The sequence below is a fragment of the Corvus kubaryi genome, unplaced genomic scaffold (assembly GCF_017639235.1).
Source record: "Corvus kubaryi isolate FWS band 111438036 unplaced genomic scaffold, C.kubaryi_AGA036_p1.0 37384, whole genome shotgun sequence".
In the NCBI taxonomy this organism is placed as follows: Eukaryota; Metazoa; Chordata; class Aves; order Passeriformes; family Corvidae; genus Corvus; species Corvus kubaryi.
The window spans coordinates 1,921,191-1,940,238 of NW_024581126.1; the positions used below are offsets into that span (position 1 = coordinate 1,921,191).

At 40.5% G+C, this 19,048-nt stretch overlaps 1 protein-coding gene across 1 annotated transcript in view; it reads right to left on the bottom strand.

Moving 5' to 3' along the window:
- The window catches only part of SYT9 (synaptotagmin 9), a gene marked incomplete at its 5' end in the record, with an annotated part of 66,779 nt that extends 47,733 nt beyond the window's left edge, over positions 1–19,046 (bottom strand). The window contains one exon of the mRNA XM_042035548.1: positions 18,911–19,046. Coding sequence (XP_041891482.1) covers positions 18,911–19,046 — 136 coding nt within the window. The remainder of the gene's footprint in view (positions 1–18,910) is intronic.
- Between the last annotated feature and the right edge of the window lie 2 nt (positions 19,047–19,048).

The following is a 19,048-nucleotide window of genomic DNA, read 5'->3' on the forward strand; positions in this document are numbered from 1 at the left end:
CTGTCAACTTCCACATTTGCCAATCCCTCTTGTACCTTCCTGTCAACAACACCCATAGCTTTGTACCCACAGAATAATGAAATAGAAATGCCACAGAACAGTATTGATAATGAGTTCATTAAGTCTAGAAATTCTGGCAACCATCAAGATTAAGGTATTTCAGCTTTTATGAAAAACAGCCTATTTTTGCCCTTCCACCTCTATATAAAACCAGACATCTTCCAACAAATGCAGTCCTGCAGAATGGCCTGCTGCCTCAAGTTAATTTATTTTTCATTCATCTTGACATAAAGGTCAAGATAGTAATGCTTCAGCATTTCAGGGTTTCAAGGCTGATAGTAACTCCACCAAACACATTAGCCTTGCATCTGCCTGGAGGTTTCAAAAGCTGCAAGGGGCCTCGCGGTGGATTTTCCACCTAAGAAAAGCAGGAGGTGTTTTTATTTTAGATATTTAAAACCACAGTGAGCCACAACTCAAGAAACTTGTGAACACCAGAGACTAAGGCCAGAGAAAGGATCAGAAGCTCTTATGCTCATACAGAAAGTCATTTATACAATGGCTGCATTTGAACCCTATTTACAAGTATCAACCACTTTGAAGAAGTTAGTTACTTTGATGCATCTAAAAATGCCCAGCAATTAAAATATTAACAGTAATAACTTAAAACCATCCTGAAGATTTTAATTATTTCCCTCAATGACAATGAACAGGCACACTTCATACACTCCATCTTTCCAACACTGCAGATGGATCCACACCGATTTGCACTGGTTTGTGTGTTCAGAGGTCTCTCCTTTGCTTTCTATTCTTCTCCCTCACTCCATCCCTCCCCTCTGATATACACGCTCACACATGACCATCCCAAGTCTAAGATACATCAGCATGGGTGGAAAGATAAGATTTTGAAGTATGTATTAAATACATGTATATTGACCACTGACATAAGCTTAATAAATGATGTTGCCTGTAGGGCTACTGTCCATCAACTTACAATATGCCTCTCAACCTCTTGGATTATGACATGAAGGTCCATTAAAAATATTTTTTTCTCCAGTGCTTTCAAATATCATATGAATAGGAAAAGATATGAAAATCAAGATTTTTAATTGGAAAGATGTAACTTATAACGTTTTAAAGAGCAATTTGCAAGCTATTTTTCTTCAGTCTTTATTTAAGTTTAGTGACCTCTGCTACACATCTGAGACATAAGTGACAGCCTTCTGTCCTTATTTAAATAATTAATGAATCTTCCATTGTTTATAGGGTGAGTAGTTTTTTCTTTTTAAAATCAAGATTTACTCATGAAAGCTGCAAAAAAGCATTAAAATTTGTCTGGACATACACAGTTTAAACCACTGTGAGTAAATCTGGATCTGAAGAATGTTAATGGAATGTAAACAGTTCAGAAACCCTAGTAGATATTTGAAGAATTGTTTGTTTTTCTATTCACAATACCAAGTAGACTGTAGGACAAAGCTGTTAAATCATCTCGGTGGTTAAACTGTTTCTCACTAAGTAGCTTTTCCCTTTATAAATGTCAAAGTTACTTACATGCCTTTTTAGAAACAGGAGCAGAAACCAAGATACAGCACAGTTCTCAAGGTGAGACTTGGTAAAACAGTTTGGAAAGTTAAAAATGGAGCCTGGATGTTCTCACTTCTCATTGTGAGTCTAGCAACTTTCCAGTTTCTTCTAGAGAAGCACGATGCAACTAAATAGAAGGGATGCAGGGAGTTTGACAACCATTGCTTAGCACACAAGCAAGATTTTGACCACTAGACAGATGGGATGGCTTGTTCAAATAGCCCAGTTATAAACGAGTTAATTAAATAACTGAGTCCTGAGAAAGCTGCCATCTCTCCAAATGCACCTGCTTTCTGGGAGGCGGCAGGCACACGGCCAGCACGTGAAGGGCTGACAGGATGAACAGATTTTGCAGAAGAAAAGTGATACAGGGAGCTGAAAAGCCACATCACCAACCCTGCAGCATAAAAAACTCGTGCTGAGCATCAGTTCGTAGGTTGTAAAACAGAAGAAATTCTTTTTTTCCAGAGTAGATTCCAGGAAGACTGAAATACCATGAATCACAGAATGGTTTGGGTTGGAAGGGACCTGAAAAATCATCTACTTCCAAACCAACTGCCAAGGGCAGGGACACTTTCCAACAGACCAGGTTGCTCAGAGCTCCATCCAACCTGGCCTGGAACACTTCCAGGGATGAGTCACCCACAACTTTTCTGGGCCTCATCACCCTCACAGCAAAGAAATTTTTCCTAATATCTAATCTACACATACTCTCTTTCAGTTTGAAGCCATTTCCCCATGTCACTACATACCCTTGTAAAAAGTCTGTCACCCTCTTTCTTGTGGGCTTCCTTCAGGTGCTGGAAGACCACAGTTAGGTCACTTTCTCTTTTCTGGGCTGAACAAACCCAATTTTCTCAGCTTTTCCTTGTAGGAGAAATGCTCTATCTCTCTAACCATCTTGCTGGCCTTTCTCTGGTTAATGTCCCTCCTGTGCAACTACAAAGTTCCAAAGCAATTATAATCAACATCTGTAATAAAAAATTGTAAGTAGAGGTTTTGGTAAGTGTAGCAATTCCGGAAGATCTAAGCAGAAAATCCGAGGAATGGTATTTATGTACAATCTTAAATGGTTCCTACAGTAAAGATTTGTAGTTGTCTTCCATGCCCCAAGTGATGCATCCCGTCTTCTTTTGGAATATTTAATTGTAATGGTACATGCAATTGCTATCAAAGTTAATAGCCTCTTTCAAGTTGGAATTCTGTAGGTTTCAATCTTGCTGTGCTTTCTTCTAAAGCAAACTCTGCAGCATTTCTTTCATAATCTTTTATTATCGAAAGACCATTTTACATATTACATAAGAACCTTAATCTGATTATTAGCTGAATGGAGAATCGCAAAATAATTAACTGGATTAAAAGTAAGACCTAAACTAGTTTGAATATCCTGGAAATAAGTCCATGGTATTTAAGCTTGTTTTTTCATTTGCAAAAGTTTAAAAAAACAAAAAAATTTCCTCTTTTCATCCAGCATTCTGGTAGAAGATGTTTTTAATGTTTTAGACATATAATTATCACCACTATTTGTCATATCCAGACTCTTGGAGATATTTTGTGCTTGCAGCAAGTAGAAACTACACTCTCTACCAGAAAATGTATTCTACTGGATTTGCATTTTCTTTAATTAAGTTAATTTAGCCCGATTGGTATCTTATCTCCTGGAATTATTTTCTCCAGAAAAAATGAGAACAGCTAGTTTCTTAACATGAGGAACTAAAGAGCATCCTCTGCTTTAGCAAGGACAGCAAGGAAATCTATGATTAGGTCTCCCTTGAACAATCCACTATGACGTGAAAAGAGCAGGTGCTCTCTGGCTAAACTTGAGAACCAGACCTGTCCTCCAACATCCAACCTGGATGACAGCAGGAGACCATGCAGCTCTTCATTCCTGGGAAGGAAAATTTTGCATATTCCTGTTGTTTATCTGTGAGAAGGGCTTCACCTTTTTTTTGCTGTCCTAGACTGTTTCTTGGCAAAGCTCTTTGTTTTATTGAGGTTTCTAGACAGTCCATGCTAATTCTGGAGCTTTGGCTGTTTAAATAGAAAACATTGCCAGGATAAACTGGCAGAAGAATTCATGTGAGCCATTCAGTGCTGCTTCCACCTTGTGACCTAGAGGATGTGGAGCAAATACATTCCTTTAAAGAATTCCTTTCCAGTTCTACATGCAGAAGGAATTGCTCTGTCTTACAGACAGCACAAGAACTTGTTAACGTCGGTCCTTAACCACACTGGTGTGCAGCAAATCCAGCTCCTCTCTCTGTGCCACACAAGTTGGTAACAGAGATTGACTTGTCATGCCTTTACACACAAGTTACAGTCCCTGAAGTCAGGGAGATTTCAAGTACAGGAGGGCCGTGAGTTTGGAACGTGAATGATGTTAAAGTCTCTGTATTTTTCTACTCTGAAGAAAAGTCCCTCACTACAAAGGTCCCCTTATTTTGAGTTGTGTTTTTGTAAGCAATTAAGTCCCCATTTCTGAGAACCGAACAGCAAACCAGTAATGTGCTGTGTGCTTTAGAATAAATACAGTATAGCAAATACAGTTAATTGCATATGAGATTCTCAGTGAGACCGAGGATGAAACAAAGGTGACAAGCAATTTACCAGACTGCACTTTCAGTGCCAAAATCAATTACAACATTCCAAATCCTGTAAACATTAATAGTAAACTATGTGTCAACGTGCATCTTCGAGTGGTGTCCAGCATGTAGTGTCTGGTGGCTTTTAGCTATAGGGAAGACGCAGTTAACAACTCCTTTAAAAGACAGTCTACAGTGCATATTTACAGAGGGAGAACAAAATATCTGCATGTACATACATTGCTGCTGCTGCTACTGCTGCCAGCAGCTCCAGCATGTTTAGGCCAGCCTCTGGATGTCATTGATAGCGTAAATACAGAGTAATAATTAATTACTAGGCAATGCTAACCAAAGCAGAATGAGGCTGAGTATGAGGCTGAATTCATAGCACTGAGCTTATTATTCAATTTGGCTCACTATTAGATGATAGTACCAGGGGATTACAAATCCCTCTGGGGGTTATTCTGCAGCGAAATACCACCAGTTGCACAGTATCCTACTTCTTCTAAAACAGAATTTCAAATGTGCTATGTTCACTCAAGCAATAAACAAGAAAGAGAAGATAAACAACCTTTCCAGAGAGAGAAATTATAATCATGGTGTAGGGCACAGTTTTTTCAAGACGGGTTCAACTATAATCAGTGATAACACTTTTCACATGATGCTCGCACCAGGCTCTCCAGGTGGATGCACACAAACAAATGGGATGTAGAGAAGAGACCATCAGCCTTGGAACCTTCTTCTTGCAGACTCATGGCTCCTCTTCCTTGGGCCTATTCCAAGGGGAGAACCACTGCTCTCCTTACCTCCCTCCCAGAATTACAAGGAGCGTAAAGGAAATGTTGGTGTCAGGCCCTTGTTCCTAGAAACCAGAGCACCACTGCTGCGGGATACTTAAGAAAACAGCATGGGAACACTGAGCTTTCACGTCTTCTCTCCTTGCCCAAGACCTGCTCAGCTGGATTGCTCTCAGATCTGGGGAATTCCTTGGCTTTGAAGAACTTAAAATATTCTGCTACTTCTAAGGGAAAAACAAACACAATGGGTGGTAAATTTATAGCCACAGTTTTTTCATCTTCTGGTCTCTAAAAATAGCAATGGGGGTTCCTCACTTCTCCAGAGACAGCTACATCCCACTCTTCTTGCTAACTGGAATGCACTGATGGGATTTGCTAATTTTTCAGCCACTTCAGTGGAATGATTTTACAATAATTTTTTGAGAACTTGATACTTTTTTCTTTGTCATCCAACACAGGTAGATAAGGACCCACCAATATCTACTTCTTATCCTGGCTCCACATGGCCCCTCAATATAAATAAAGAAAATTAGGCTGAAAGAATAAAATAAAATTACTCGTCTGATAGCTTGATTATATTAGGAAAAAATATACCTAAAACTGAATTACGTGAACATTACTTTAAATCTTTTCTTTAGAGTCAGGTGTTTGTATACATCCTTTTCTCAGGAAGTCCCTGTGATCCTATGTCCTTAAAACAATTCCCACTACTGGGTTGACTCAGACGATTGTAGGAAAAAAGGAATAATACTTTGAATGACTAAAATGTAAATGTTAAGAAAACAGAAGACATTTGTAAGCATGAGATTACATTCGTTAAGAAAAAAACTGAAGAAAAGAAAAAAGAGGGGAAAAAGGACCAAGCACTTCCAAAAATTGCATGTTCCAAACTTCCAGAATTGAGAAAGCTGTGCTGTTAGTAGGTTGTTGCCTAGAGTTACCCACTGTTAATTTCTCTAGACAACTTTCATGTAAGGGGTGGGTGATTAATTCTGTAAGTTTCCTAAACATGACTACAACATACATCGAGGTATACTGAAATGAATAAACAAACATATATCCTTAAGAGCAAATAAACTGAGTCAGTTAAAATATACTGTTTAATCTCAGTTGTGAGGGGGACACAAACCAGAAATGGGGCACATTAAAAACATGTCCCTCTCCAAGAAAAATACGTTTTATTCTGCATTTCTGCTACAATAATGTGAACAGGATTACCATGACCATATTCCTTTCAGTTTCAGCTGCAAATGGTGTCACACCAAGAAGTGCATTTGCAATCCAAGCCAGGCCATGAAAGCAAACACTCAAAACTCTTATGCTGAAAATGGGGCAGTAAATGGCAAAATGCTGGGATATGCAAAAGATTACCTAAAGTTACCCTGTTGGAGCTGTTGCTGTGTCAGATATAGGCTGGAGTGTGTGGCATGATTTGAGTCTGAGAATGCAAATCCAAGCTTGCAAAAAGGTATCATGAATAAATTCCATAACTAAACATATGAGGCCCAGCACAGAAATAGAAGTTTTGAAATCCTCCTTATGCTTTTATTTAGTCCCATTTGAATGTGTATTCCACAAAATCACTGCCTCTCAATTATGGCTTCCTTGCTGATAACAAAGGCACATTTCTATTTGCTAACCTACACAGGAGGAAAATGTATTCTGTTTATTATTTATAAGAGTAAAGTGCTGAGAGGCCCCAATAGAGCCAAAGCCCAGGCTCTTGTTTTGTGTTTGCTATGAAAATAGAGAGAGCCATATCTGGCAGGCTACTTTCCACCTAAATCCTTGGGCCCACTGTTTTCTCTTGGCTGGTTTTTAGGCAGTTTTCTGCTCAATGCTTTACCGACATCACACTTGAGACATGCCCTGCTTTCTCTGCTGATTACAGACATGGCATTAGATGGAATTTTTACTGCATATCAGTACTGAAAAAGCAGCTGAAAGGGCGGGGAAAAACAGCACTGACAGATTTCTACAAGATCATATCTCAAGTGCCTGGCAAAATTAAAAAAACAGCCTTAGTTTTCACAGTCCCCAAGTAGTAATCTATTCCAGCCAACTAAACCATGACTCCTGCCTCTAAACAATATCCCTGAGTCAAACACATATGTATTAACATATTGTTGAGTAATATTTGATTAGGAGGATTTACAGGCAGGCATCTCCTGTGCTGTTTTGTTGTCCATAGACCTTCTCAGGTGGGGTGAAGTCCTTCCATTACCTTGAACCAAGTGTGTCAGCATCGTTCCTTCCATTCAACTGCTGAGTCAGGAAATGCTCTGTCAAAGCTTGCTTTTTCCCCTTATTTTTTTCCCACGGCTAACAGGTAAAAGAATAAGCAACATTTGGGTTTTTAAAAACAACAATATTAATATTTACCTCAGGATGACCTAGGGATTCAGGATCTATTTGCGGTCATTTACTGGGAACAGCACTTCTTGAAATGCTGTAAAAGGGGTGCTTCCCTGTTCATCAAGGCTGGTTATGCAACACTTCTGTATCTAACATTTTTTCTATTCCTGTCCTAATAAAACTATTTTTATTTATTAGCAACAGTTCCAAATTTAACAACCCCAGCACGTGCTATACTATGCACAATGAATCCAAGATCTTACGTGAATACCCACTTTGAGGTAATGCTTCTTTTAACATCAATGATTCTATGATTGCAATTATTAGTTGCCAACCATGTTTCAAACTGCTGGGACTGCCACAAAAAGAAAGAATTGCTCGTTTTTTACAGCTTGGGAAGTTTTATACTGCTGGAGTCCAAGGACTTGTATATTTCCCAGATGCAGCTGGCTGTTCTTGTTGTCACGCATTCCACTACACTCCTTTACTGATGGCTTTATCACATCCAGTTTGCTCACATTTCTTTCAGATAGCATTTTAAGGCACTAATTTTTCAGCTTTCTGATCTGCTTTGCTTGGTGAGAAAATAAAAAGAGATTTTAACTGGCCTTGATACAGCAGTGAAGACTTGAGAAAGGAAAAGAGCAGAGGATGGAGGGACTGCACAGCTTCCTTGTCCCTCCATCTCCTGTACAGATATGTCATAGCAGATACTGTCAACAGGGTTGGGGAGAAGAAGCAGACAATGGAGAAAGAAAAGAGAAGACAGCTGTTAAATTTACCCTTGGCAAAAACATCTCACAAAGTCAGCAAGACCATTCTGAGAGGAAATCCAGTGTGGGAGAAAATTAGGGATGCTCCTCAAGAGAGCCGGACCCGGTGAAGTAAAAGGCAGTTACTGATTTGGGGTTTTGAATTCCCTAATTCCCCTCCTCCCTGGCTCTCATGATTTTGAATGAAACATTAATACTGCTTCAGATGCTTCTTCCCTCCAAGGCCAATCAGCTGCTCGGCAGGGCATGAAGCGGTTGTTCATTTGAACAGCTAACGAGGGAGTGGAAGGATAGAGCTAATTCTAAGCCTTTTCCAGCACTGCTGAAGCTCACATTTGCCTTGACACACAGGGAATGACCTGAAGAGCCTCTCTCCACTTTGGAAGAAGAGGAGTGGTGCTGTGTTAACTCTGCGTAAACAAGCCCGACTTGTCAGAAGGGATAATTTTTCACAGTACGGCCGTAAACATCCAGTTTTAAGACTCGAGTAGACACCTCGTCCTGCTTAGTGCCATGGCAACAACTACCACTGGAAATCTTCCTCATAGAGAGGGGTACAGAAAAGAGGGAGGTAAAACTGCCAAACGACCGAAATGTCAAATCCCAAGCCTTCCATTTTAACAAAATTACTGTTCCTTCTCTCAGTGCACAGAGCCTTTAGGATAAGAAGTGAATCCTGAGACTGAATTCTGGATGTTCCTCAAGGTGAAAAACTGCTTCCCCCTAATCTGGCAAGGAAAGTAAAGTTGAAGTGGTTGAAGATGCTGCTGGTTTTGTTGCTATTAAGGTCTGTTCTGGTTTCCAGCTCCCAAGAAAAAGAGAAAAGAAGGAAGAAAAATACATCAAAGGAAGAAAGAGCAGTTTTTGTTCACAGTGCTGGGTCTGACTTGTAACACTACAGAAGGACTGATAGAGTAATCACTATCAAATCGCTCTGGCAAACCTATACCTGTGCACTGCTATTTTAGGAACCGCTTTTAGCTATTTTATCATCACTGGCTCCTAGCAGCAGCAGGAAAGAAATCATCTTGACTAGTCAATTCTCTCTTTATAACACAATGACAACAGAACAAGAGACAGGTACAGAACGAATAAGGTAGGCAGGAACAAGACATTAACCTGAGCATGAGAGTAGATATAAAAATGTTACACCTTCTGCAGCTAAGAGAAGCTGGCAGGAACAGTGATGCTGCTGCACAGGGAAGAGTCAAGGTGACAGGTTTTCCTTATTAAGGGAAGCCACAATGGCCAAGCTTCCTCTTTCCTGATTAGCCACAGCCTGACTGTCAGCATCAAATCATGAATTCTCAGGCTGGCTTAGAAATCTACTGAACCCACAAACAACCCCCCAGTCAACAAACAAACCATTAATAGGACCCCAAGACAGACAAAGAATATGGACAGATCTGCTTTATCTTCTTTTTTTCTACAGCAAACTCCACAAAGAAGCTCAAAAGGCTTCTAAAATCAGGACAAAAAAAGGGCAAGTTTTAGTGTAACATAAAATGGAAACAGAAATTCTTACAACAGAGATATAATACAGCATATCTATCCACAGCCTTCCCTGTCCACTATGTCCCCACAGGCAGGTCCTCCAAACCCCAGGCTTCACCTCTGCTAACTCCAATTTCCAAGGGATATCAAGTCTGCTTGGTGCTCTTTGGCCCTTAGGAATATGGGCGATATCTCTCTCTTCAGAGGCTTGGCTGCCTGTTCTGCTCCTCATGTCCATCTCCTGAGCAGAACAATTGCAGGCACCATGCTTGTGTCTGCTGCACCTTGAGGTTTCACCCCTCTTTATTTGTGAAACACCTATGAACTTAGAATAAACAAAACAAACGGACAAAACCAGGTCAGCCCCTCAGCTTCTGTTTACCTGCTAAGCCTAATTTCTCATCTCCACTTTTTAAAACTCATTAGTCCTCTTTAGTATTTGTCAACTTAAAATGAAAACAGAAAGGAAGAAAAGTTTACATTAGATTTGTGTTACCATGGATGCCTTAGTGGCATCTGGAGAAATAAGAACCTTTCTTGATAGCATGATCTATTGCAGGAGAGAGCACAATCACAGAAGTAAACAAAATTTGAGCAACTGGTTTAGATTTGTGTCTTGTATTACCCCAAGTAAATTGGTATAGCTTAAAAAACCAGAATTGTACGGATAAAAGAATTTTCTGTTTAGAGCTTCACGTATTTTTGAAGCAATACCAGAACTGTTTTCTCTTGTATTTAGTTGCTAATGGACCTAAAATCTCTTTATAGCAGGTAAGAACTGCCACAATGCCACTACTACACACATCCTACATCAGCCTTACTACAGGGAATAGGACAGCACTCAGCAAGAACAACTCAATACCTGCTGCATTTCCCTGCAGCCAGGCTCAGGAAACACTCTCTTCCTTTATGCTGTGGAGAGAGGACTTAGCATAATGAGTACTTGAGATCAGCCTGTTTAGGGTTGGCTTCCCAAAAAGAGCTAGAATAACTAGGCATTAATCTTATCCATTCCACCTCTCTAGGGGAAAAAAATAAACTCCTCTTTCAAATGGGTAAAACATCTGCTACAAATGGAAACAGAAGATCATAAGACTGTTGGTCTCATTGATCATTTTCTAATTAGCATTGTACATTCCTTTCTATAACAGTAGGATAATTTGTACAGAGTTGCAAGTTGTAATTATTTATAAAATTGGATAGATGTGAGAAACAGCTTTGGAACGTCTTAATATGTATTGGTGAAACCATGAACTCCATAGCCATGAACCTCTTGCAAACAACAAAAGAAGCAGAAAACTTTAGAAGGAAACTCTGAAGGAATTTTATATGGCTGCAGACAGATGCCCAGTGAGACAAGGGTCTAAGATGGGTCATACCTTATGTACTGATTGATTACACAGCTACTGAAACTCTTACTGCACTCTGAAATCACACCAAATGTGACAAGAAAAACTATATTGTTGAAGTCAGAGAACTAAAACACAGATGAATTAAAGAGATTAGAAATGGGGCAGTAAATAAAATGAGATGCTGCTTGAAAAATGGAGTGGGAACACCCAGATGGGCAAACAACTGAAACACTGGTATATGCACATATAATTTAGGAAAGGGATGGAGAAACCAGGCCCAAAGTAACCTGAGTGGGAATGATAAAGACTGGCTTACCAGAAGAAATTTTCAAAGACAAATACTTAGTGTTTTGTATACACACAGGAGCGGTCCATCACAGGGGGAAAGAAAGTATTTCGGGAGTTTCACAGACTGTAAGGTAGAATTAGGATATGCTAAACAAACTCCCTGATGGAAATGTAACAAACTGAAGAAATGTATTTCCAAGAGAAGTCAGCAAGGCTTTCTTTTTGTGTGCATGTGAAACTCAACAGGAAAAAAAGGAAAGTGAGAAAGTATCTTGGCAGGAATTATCCTACTTCAAATCCTCATTCTTCTTATTTGAAAGTTTTAACTCCAACATCATTAGTGCCTGACTTTTTTTCTTACTATGGTGGATTTACAGCAAGAATCTGAAAACTTTTTCTGACAGGTTATAGACTCTTCCAACATTTATCTTTGGTAGACACACATCAGCTGTAAATTGGTTTAAAACATACAGACACACGTGCCAGTTTCGACTGAATCTACTGTATTTCTGAATTCCAGCTAACCTTGGGAGGTACACAGGATCAAATCCTGCAGTGCACACGTCTGCCAAAGGAAGCCAAACTGATCTAACTTGGCTAATGAATGCCTAAATCCAAAAAAAGAGGCAGCTGAACGTCTTGAGCAGCTTAAACCACACAATACCCAGTGTGACTACAATAGCAATTGTAACGAATGTGCAAGCCACCACCTGTTATACACAACACTTTCTTTCTGCACTCTCCAAATAAATGGATCAAGCACTTTCTACTTAACAGTACAATAAGCGTGCAAAAAGGACTGATCCTGCAAAATGATGAAATTTAGGAACTGCAGTTGCAACTGACAGCATTCCTTCCATCTATAATTAATTATTCTAAATTCTTTTCCCTTGAACTAAAATTTTGTTAGCAATATGAAAGGGACATAAAGCTTTACGTCAAAATAATCTCTCTTTATCTCTTTGGTCTAAATAAAGCCACAGAAGAGCTTAAATGAATGACAAAACATAGCAAAAGATGTACAGTGCAATGTTCTTAAGTACAGCTTTGCACTACATCAGCAATGATCATTATTTTCAGCAGGGGAAGAGCTAAACCCTAGAAATGTGGTTTTAAACAAAAATACATAAATTGCAGTTTATGCTCAGCCTCTATGTATTACACACCGAAGTTGGCACAGAGCTGCACAGCCTCAAGACTGAGTTTAACCAGATCTGCTGTTATGACAGCAATAATTTCGGACTTACATTTCTACGTCTCTGAATTGTCAGTGTAATTAAACTCACACAAATTAGTTTGGAAAGGAATTTTCCAGAAAGCTATTGGGGAGAACATGTGGCTGATCACTTGTACTTGGGTCACTAAATGTGTGGATCACACAAATACATAACAATTCAGTATTCTACCATTATAAAATTCTAAAAACATTATTGTAACACAAACTCATGGGTTTTTCGGAATTAATAACCCATAAATCTGTTACAGTAACACCTCTGCTTAAGCAGTCAGAGCTTTGTGTGCCCAATGTAAACTGTGGCCTGCTCAAAGATTATGGGTAATTCTAAGGAAAGCATAATTTAAAAATTCTTTCCCCTCTCCCCCCCATGAGGAATGTGCAAATCCCATTGAAATAAGAGCTATGACAAATACAGTGATCAAGATATAGTGGCAAAACCAGTTTGTATGTACAAGGGCTAAATTTAGCCTACTGCTCTTCATCAGCAAAACTGGCACTTAAGATGGAAATTCAGGTGTAGGACAGACTGTATGCTATTAGGCTTCCTAATTTTCCAAGGTCATTACTTTTCAGGTTGTTTTCAGTGATAGATATTTGTGTTACTTGCAGCTGAAAATAACCCATTTTCCTTAATGTTCTCTGCACACTTGGAAAAGACTTGCATAAAGTGTGTGATGACTGTAGAGATGACCCATTTCAGATTCAGTTGGCAGGTTATTTCTAACTTGTAGTATTACTTCACAAATGGGCTTGCAATGGCTTCAGGAAATAAGTATTTAATATATATATAGTGTATAAGTAAATACATTTTTTTCTTTTAAATACAAAGGGGTATAGTTGGCATCAGTCTATCTAACACAGTGCTACACATTGTTATAGTTTCAGTGTATAAGGGCAGACTGTAAACAACAAACATTTGGTAAAATCCCCATATAAATGAGGACTAAACCCAAAATGGAAACGGGAGCCCCAGAAAGCTCCTACTTTCCGCACCTGTACTGAATCTGGATGCAGAGGCCAAGAAAGACTAGAAGGCATCTTCCTCTTGCCTTTTTCTCATAGACTGAAACCTTTCTTGTCCCCACAGTGTCCAGGAGCAGCCATGGGACAGCAGTGGAGTGAGTCTGGTCACAGGGACTACAGAAAACCTACTCATGTTTGGCTTCTCAAGTTATAGTGCTGCTACACTGCAGTTGCTTTGCACCTCTGAAAAACATAAACTGATTTCAGTAGTGCAGGGCTCTTTCATATCTGAAGAGTATTTAACACGACTGTGTTCCAGCCTGATCAAAGCTCAGTTTTATCATGAGGAAAATCTTTTTAGTCTTCCTTTTCTCTGGTTCTGAAGAGTAAATCACAACTTAAACACCTAAACATCTTTATCTTACCCATAAAAAGAACAAAACTACATTCTAGGAAAAAGTTATATGCAGTTACAGTAAATGAAAATCTTCATTTTTATTTACATTTCTTTACCTTAATTATAGTTTCAAGCCATTATTAAGCACACAGGTAGTCTCTTTGAACATGATTTGCTCTTTTCTACAATTTCTTTCAAAGTTTAGCTATCTGTTTAAAATAGATTTCCAAGGAAAAAAAACCCCATATTAAACTCCTCCAGTATGACAGGAAAATTTCTGAGAGCCTCTTTGTTTAGAGGAAATTAAACTAGCAGAATAATTTAGAATTCAAGCAACAGGAAGTAATTGGTTTTGCCTTCTTCAAACTTTTTCCTGACTTTTCAAAAGAGAAAAAGAATACCTATTTTTAGTCTAAAACACATAATATTACCTTATTTTTTTAAATTCCTGAAGGAGCATTTTGGTTCTTGAAACCCAAAGGAACTTGGGTCTCACATGTGTTCATTAATCTGACCTCAAGAGAGGGAATATGAATCATGCTTGTCCTCTATCCTATGAAGTCTCACACTAGCAGGAGACATTGAATACCATCAGGAAAAGAAAATTAAAAATATGGAAAGCAATGGCTCACAGTGAGTACCATAAACATAAAAAACATACTGGAAGTTATTTCACCCACTTAAATGTTTTTCATGTCTTTACAACTTCCAAATGTTTTTTTATCTAGATAAATCTAGATGCACTTAGCGTCTTGATGCAAATCTTCAGCTTGATATGCTCCTGGAAGATTTGGGGGATGAGGTGGGAATAAATCAGGAAGCAATGTGAGGTATAAAAATTTTAAAATACCTTTTTAAGGAATCAAACCACCTTTTGGAGACAGGTTTTGTTTTTAAACTCAGTTCTGAATTAAAGGGAAACTTTCTGAGGTTCGACTTAACTGCAAGTATTAGCTTTCTAGGGAATGACCAGTCTATTGGAACAACACTCTCCACAGAATACCTTGGCTCTCACATTCAACCCCTGGGCTGGGAGGCCACATTTATACCTCTTTGGCTTTTTGTTTCTTTGTGCTTTTCTCTGTCGTGAAATTGAAAGTACACATCAAAATATAAAGTACTGATTCGTAAGATCCTTAAATTCCACTCAAGACCATAACTGCAGCCTCTCATACATTTTGTCTTCAATATCCATCATATTTCCACTCCCAAATTTTTTAATTTCTTGACTATCAACTATCTTTACCTCCATCAAGTACTAAAATCTGGCTTTCTGTCACTGTGCAATATTGATCTCATACTTACGACCTGTAGAATACTTTATGCCTAATGGCCATCACTATGCCCACAGTATTCATGATGTATTCTGTTTTAGCATCTATTAGTCAATTTTAAACAATGTAATTAAGAATATTTTAAGACCCTGCTGGCTCATCCTCAAGATGTGCAATCCAAAGCAACAGAAAGTTTACTTTTTATTTCTATTCATTTTTCTACTACAAAATTAAGGAAAGTACACTATGATTAATGGCCTGGACTTTTTTTATAACCTTTACCTTCATAATCAGCTTTTTGTCTTAATTCCTCTTTTAACGGTCAGTCTCTGCATTAAGATTTTCTTTCATGATTTTGTTGTTGTTGTTGTTTTGGTTTTTTGGATTTTTTTTTCTTTTTCCTTCAATGAATTCTTTTGCTCAAGCAACACCCATTCCTCCTCTACAATATTTGCTTTATCTGGTATCATGGGGTGATATTCCATGATTTTGGAAGGTCCTCTGAGAGGTCTATCTGACTCTCCTTTATGAATGTATTACAGACTCGATGTGTTCAGACTTTACAATTTACCCTCATAAAGCCCTTCTATGATACAGAAATATTATTGACATTTTACAATGGAACAGAAAACAAGTCAGCTTATTAAGGTATCTAAATGCTTAAGGATGCCTATTGGGATTTTCAAGGTTGCTCTGACATATAACTCTTACTGAACTAATTGAAGATTTTTCACTAAATGCCTAATTTACATTTTCAGTTTTCTGAAAAGCTTTAAAATCTGACTCACTCGTGTCACCCTTTAAATCCAGTGGACCAGCGCATTAAACCCAGATCTCATTAGCCCTTAACTCATGCTCGAAGCACGTGCAGCACTCCCCACAACCGGGGGAAACTGCATGAAAAATAACGATGTGGTGCACACCACAAGCATCCAGTCCCTCCTGGCCTGAGTCACACAGCAAACACTCAGATGGCAGGGAGCCACAGAGCCAAGCGCATCAGATGTCAGGCAGGAGAGGAGTGGATCTCCAGGGATCTGGCTGCTCAGTGCTGGGACTGAGGGGCGCCGGGAGGCTGAGCTTGGAGACAAACGCTGGCATCAGGCTCAGCAGCCCCTCAGCTCCCTCCCTCCCTCAGTTAGGGGCTGGTTTTTCTAACAACTCCTGATGGGGCACAGAGCCAACATCCATGAATGGCTTCAACCAAATGTGCTGCAGAATTGTCTGTATCCACCATGTCGCTGGGTTTAGGCAAGTGGCAACTTTATTTCAGAAACACTTTTAAAAGCATTGCCCCATGCACTAATTCCTGTAAAATACCTAATCATGTACCTAATAATGCACTTTTCTCCATTCTAATGGTGTAGACATTTTTACTTTTGGGTGGCCTAAGAGCAAGTTACTCAGTTTGACTAAAGCCCATCACACCTCGGGGGGCAGGAACAAGGACAGCTTCATCTCTTGCCGGGTTCTGACAAGGAGATGCTGTCCTTCAGCACTGCTTTTCTTCACATCCCTATGTTTAGGCCACTAGTGGCTGGAAAGGGAACAGATCAGCTGTCAGGGCTTTTTAAGGCCATTTTGCCCTTGTTAAGTCAGTGAAACTCACTACATGAAGCAAGCAGGGTTTGGTCAGTGTACTTACTGCCCTTTGACTGCGAATCGTATTGCTTCATTTTGGAAGTCATGTGCCCTGCCTTCTTACAGCCCACAGCATCACAACTAAGGACCAGCTAAACAAACCACATGAACAGCCAGTTTACTAGGATAATATATATTTTAATCAAAGAAATATGAGACTAGGTAAACTAACAAATTCCTGACATTACCCCTTCACAGAAGTATTTTCCAAGTCAGGGCTTATGGGTAGCGTGTTGCCCGCTAGACCCTCTGAGACTGGCTGCAGCTGCAAAAAATAAAAATGTTCAGATTGAGGCCAATGGGAAGATGCTGCCTGCAGCATAATTGCTCACTGTTGTTGCACATTGTCTGGCGAAGGTTAGGGACTGCTGCTCTGTGTAATCGAGCAGGTTTGCACCAACACCGGAAGGCTGTTGTATAATAACAGTTCAAGCAAAACAGGTAGAAATAAACACACATTTAAATTTTTTTTTTTTTTTCACCTTTAGGTAGAGGTGATAAATTTTTACTGAGCACACCATGTTTTAAAATCACTCCCAAACAGATGCCAGGTACTCTTTTTGCCCGAGGCTGATGGAAAAAAAAAAAGCAGGTAGCTTCTGAAAGGAATCTGAAAAGCTGTTATCCAAGTAGCGGAGGTTAAAGTCTCCATATGCATTTCAAGTAGTTTCGTATCCAAAGTGAGGACTGATTTAAACAGATGTCTTTGGAGCCATGACCTGATATACAAATATGTGATTGATCCTTTAGTAAATGAAAATTACAGAAAATCACAGGTGTCTGTCACAAAAATTACTGCTTATATGAACAAAGTAATTAAATCTGCCTATATGAACGAAACAATTAAATTTGCCTACTTTTAAAGAATCCTTATCAAACATTGCATGAATCACTCCAATTTGAATATTTTAAGTAGTGAAAAGCCAGAATGGCTGCAAACAGCTTTGCCTACAAGCGAACTGAATGACAGAAAATTCCTTATTCATTTATTGTGATAGCACATCTTTTTCCCCCATCGAGTATGTCTTTACTTAGTTTTAGTTGTTTTCTCCAGTCCTTCAGCATATCCAAGGATTTGTCAGGAAGTTGCACTCTGAGTGTTACTCACCGAATTACAGAAAAATATTTAAGAACAGAGTGTCATTAGACTGCCCTATGCTAAACGGAGTGATTTATTTCAGAGAGTAATGAAGCAATGAATAGAGTCTTGTGATGACCGGCTGATCTAACAGCAAGGCTTCCCAGTACTGCAAACGTTTATCAACTTCTCTTTTAACTCTCTAAATTTCTCCTCATACTGAGCAAACTCAACTTGATGATGTAAAAATAAATACAATAAGCTGCTACTCTAAACTGCAATTTGCCTTTCCCTTCTGTCCAGAGACATGTCCTCAATCTTTTCACGATTTTGTGCAGCTGGAGCTCAGCTTCCTTATGAGAAAGCTTCCTTAAGTTAAAGTTTTTAAGTAAGAGTGTTTTGCCATGATGCAGAAACCGTAATCCTGACATACACGCAGAAAACCACCCAGTGTACACCTTGTCAGACCTACAGCCCCCCCATCTGCTACAGATATGCGAGGAATTGTCTTTGTAGCTTGTGACATACAGAACTGGGAACTGGGGAGTTGGGTTAAATCGTGTTCCAGTTAAACCGAGCTACGAGCCCCCCGCGCCTCTGCGCTTCACCCCGAGCGCTGGGAGGGCCAGGGGAGCAGCAGGGCAGCCCCGGGCCCCCGGCACTGCAGCAGAGCCGCGGCGGCGCCGGGCAGGGCGGCTCCGGCCCGCTCCGGGCTGGCAGCGGCCGCGCGAAGTTGCCCGCCCGCCCCCAGCGCCGCCGCACCCGGAGCGGGCTCGGGGAGCGCTGCGGGCTCGGGCTCCGCATCTCCCCCAGCGCCGGGCGCTAAAACCGAACCTGGCGGCACCGAGCCCGGACCGGCGTCCTCCCCCGGCCGCGCCGGGCAAGCCCCGCCAGCCCCGCGTCCCCGGAGCATCCCCCCGCCACCTCCTTCCCTCCGCGGCCGCCCGCTCCCGGGCAGCCCCCGCCGCGCCGGCAGGCCTCGCCCCGCGGCTCCCGGCCGCCCGGGGATGCTCGGGGCAGCTCGCCCTCCTCCCGCAGCCGGGGCCGGGGGGAGGCCGCCGGTGCCCGCGCCCCCGAGGGCGGCGACCGTACCTGAGTCGCTGAGGCGGGGCCGGGCTCTGTCCCGCAGGTAGTAGATGAAATCCCGGCAGTTCTCGTTTTCCACCGCCCCGACGGAGCACAGCTCGCCCAGCAGCTGCAGCGCTTTCTGGCAGATCTCGTCCTCCCTGT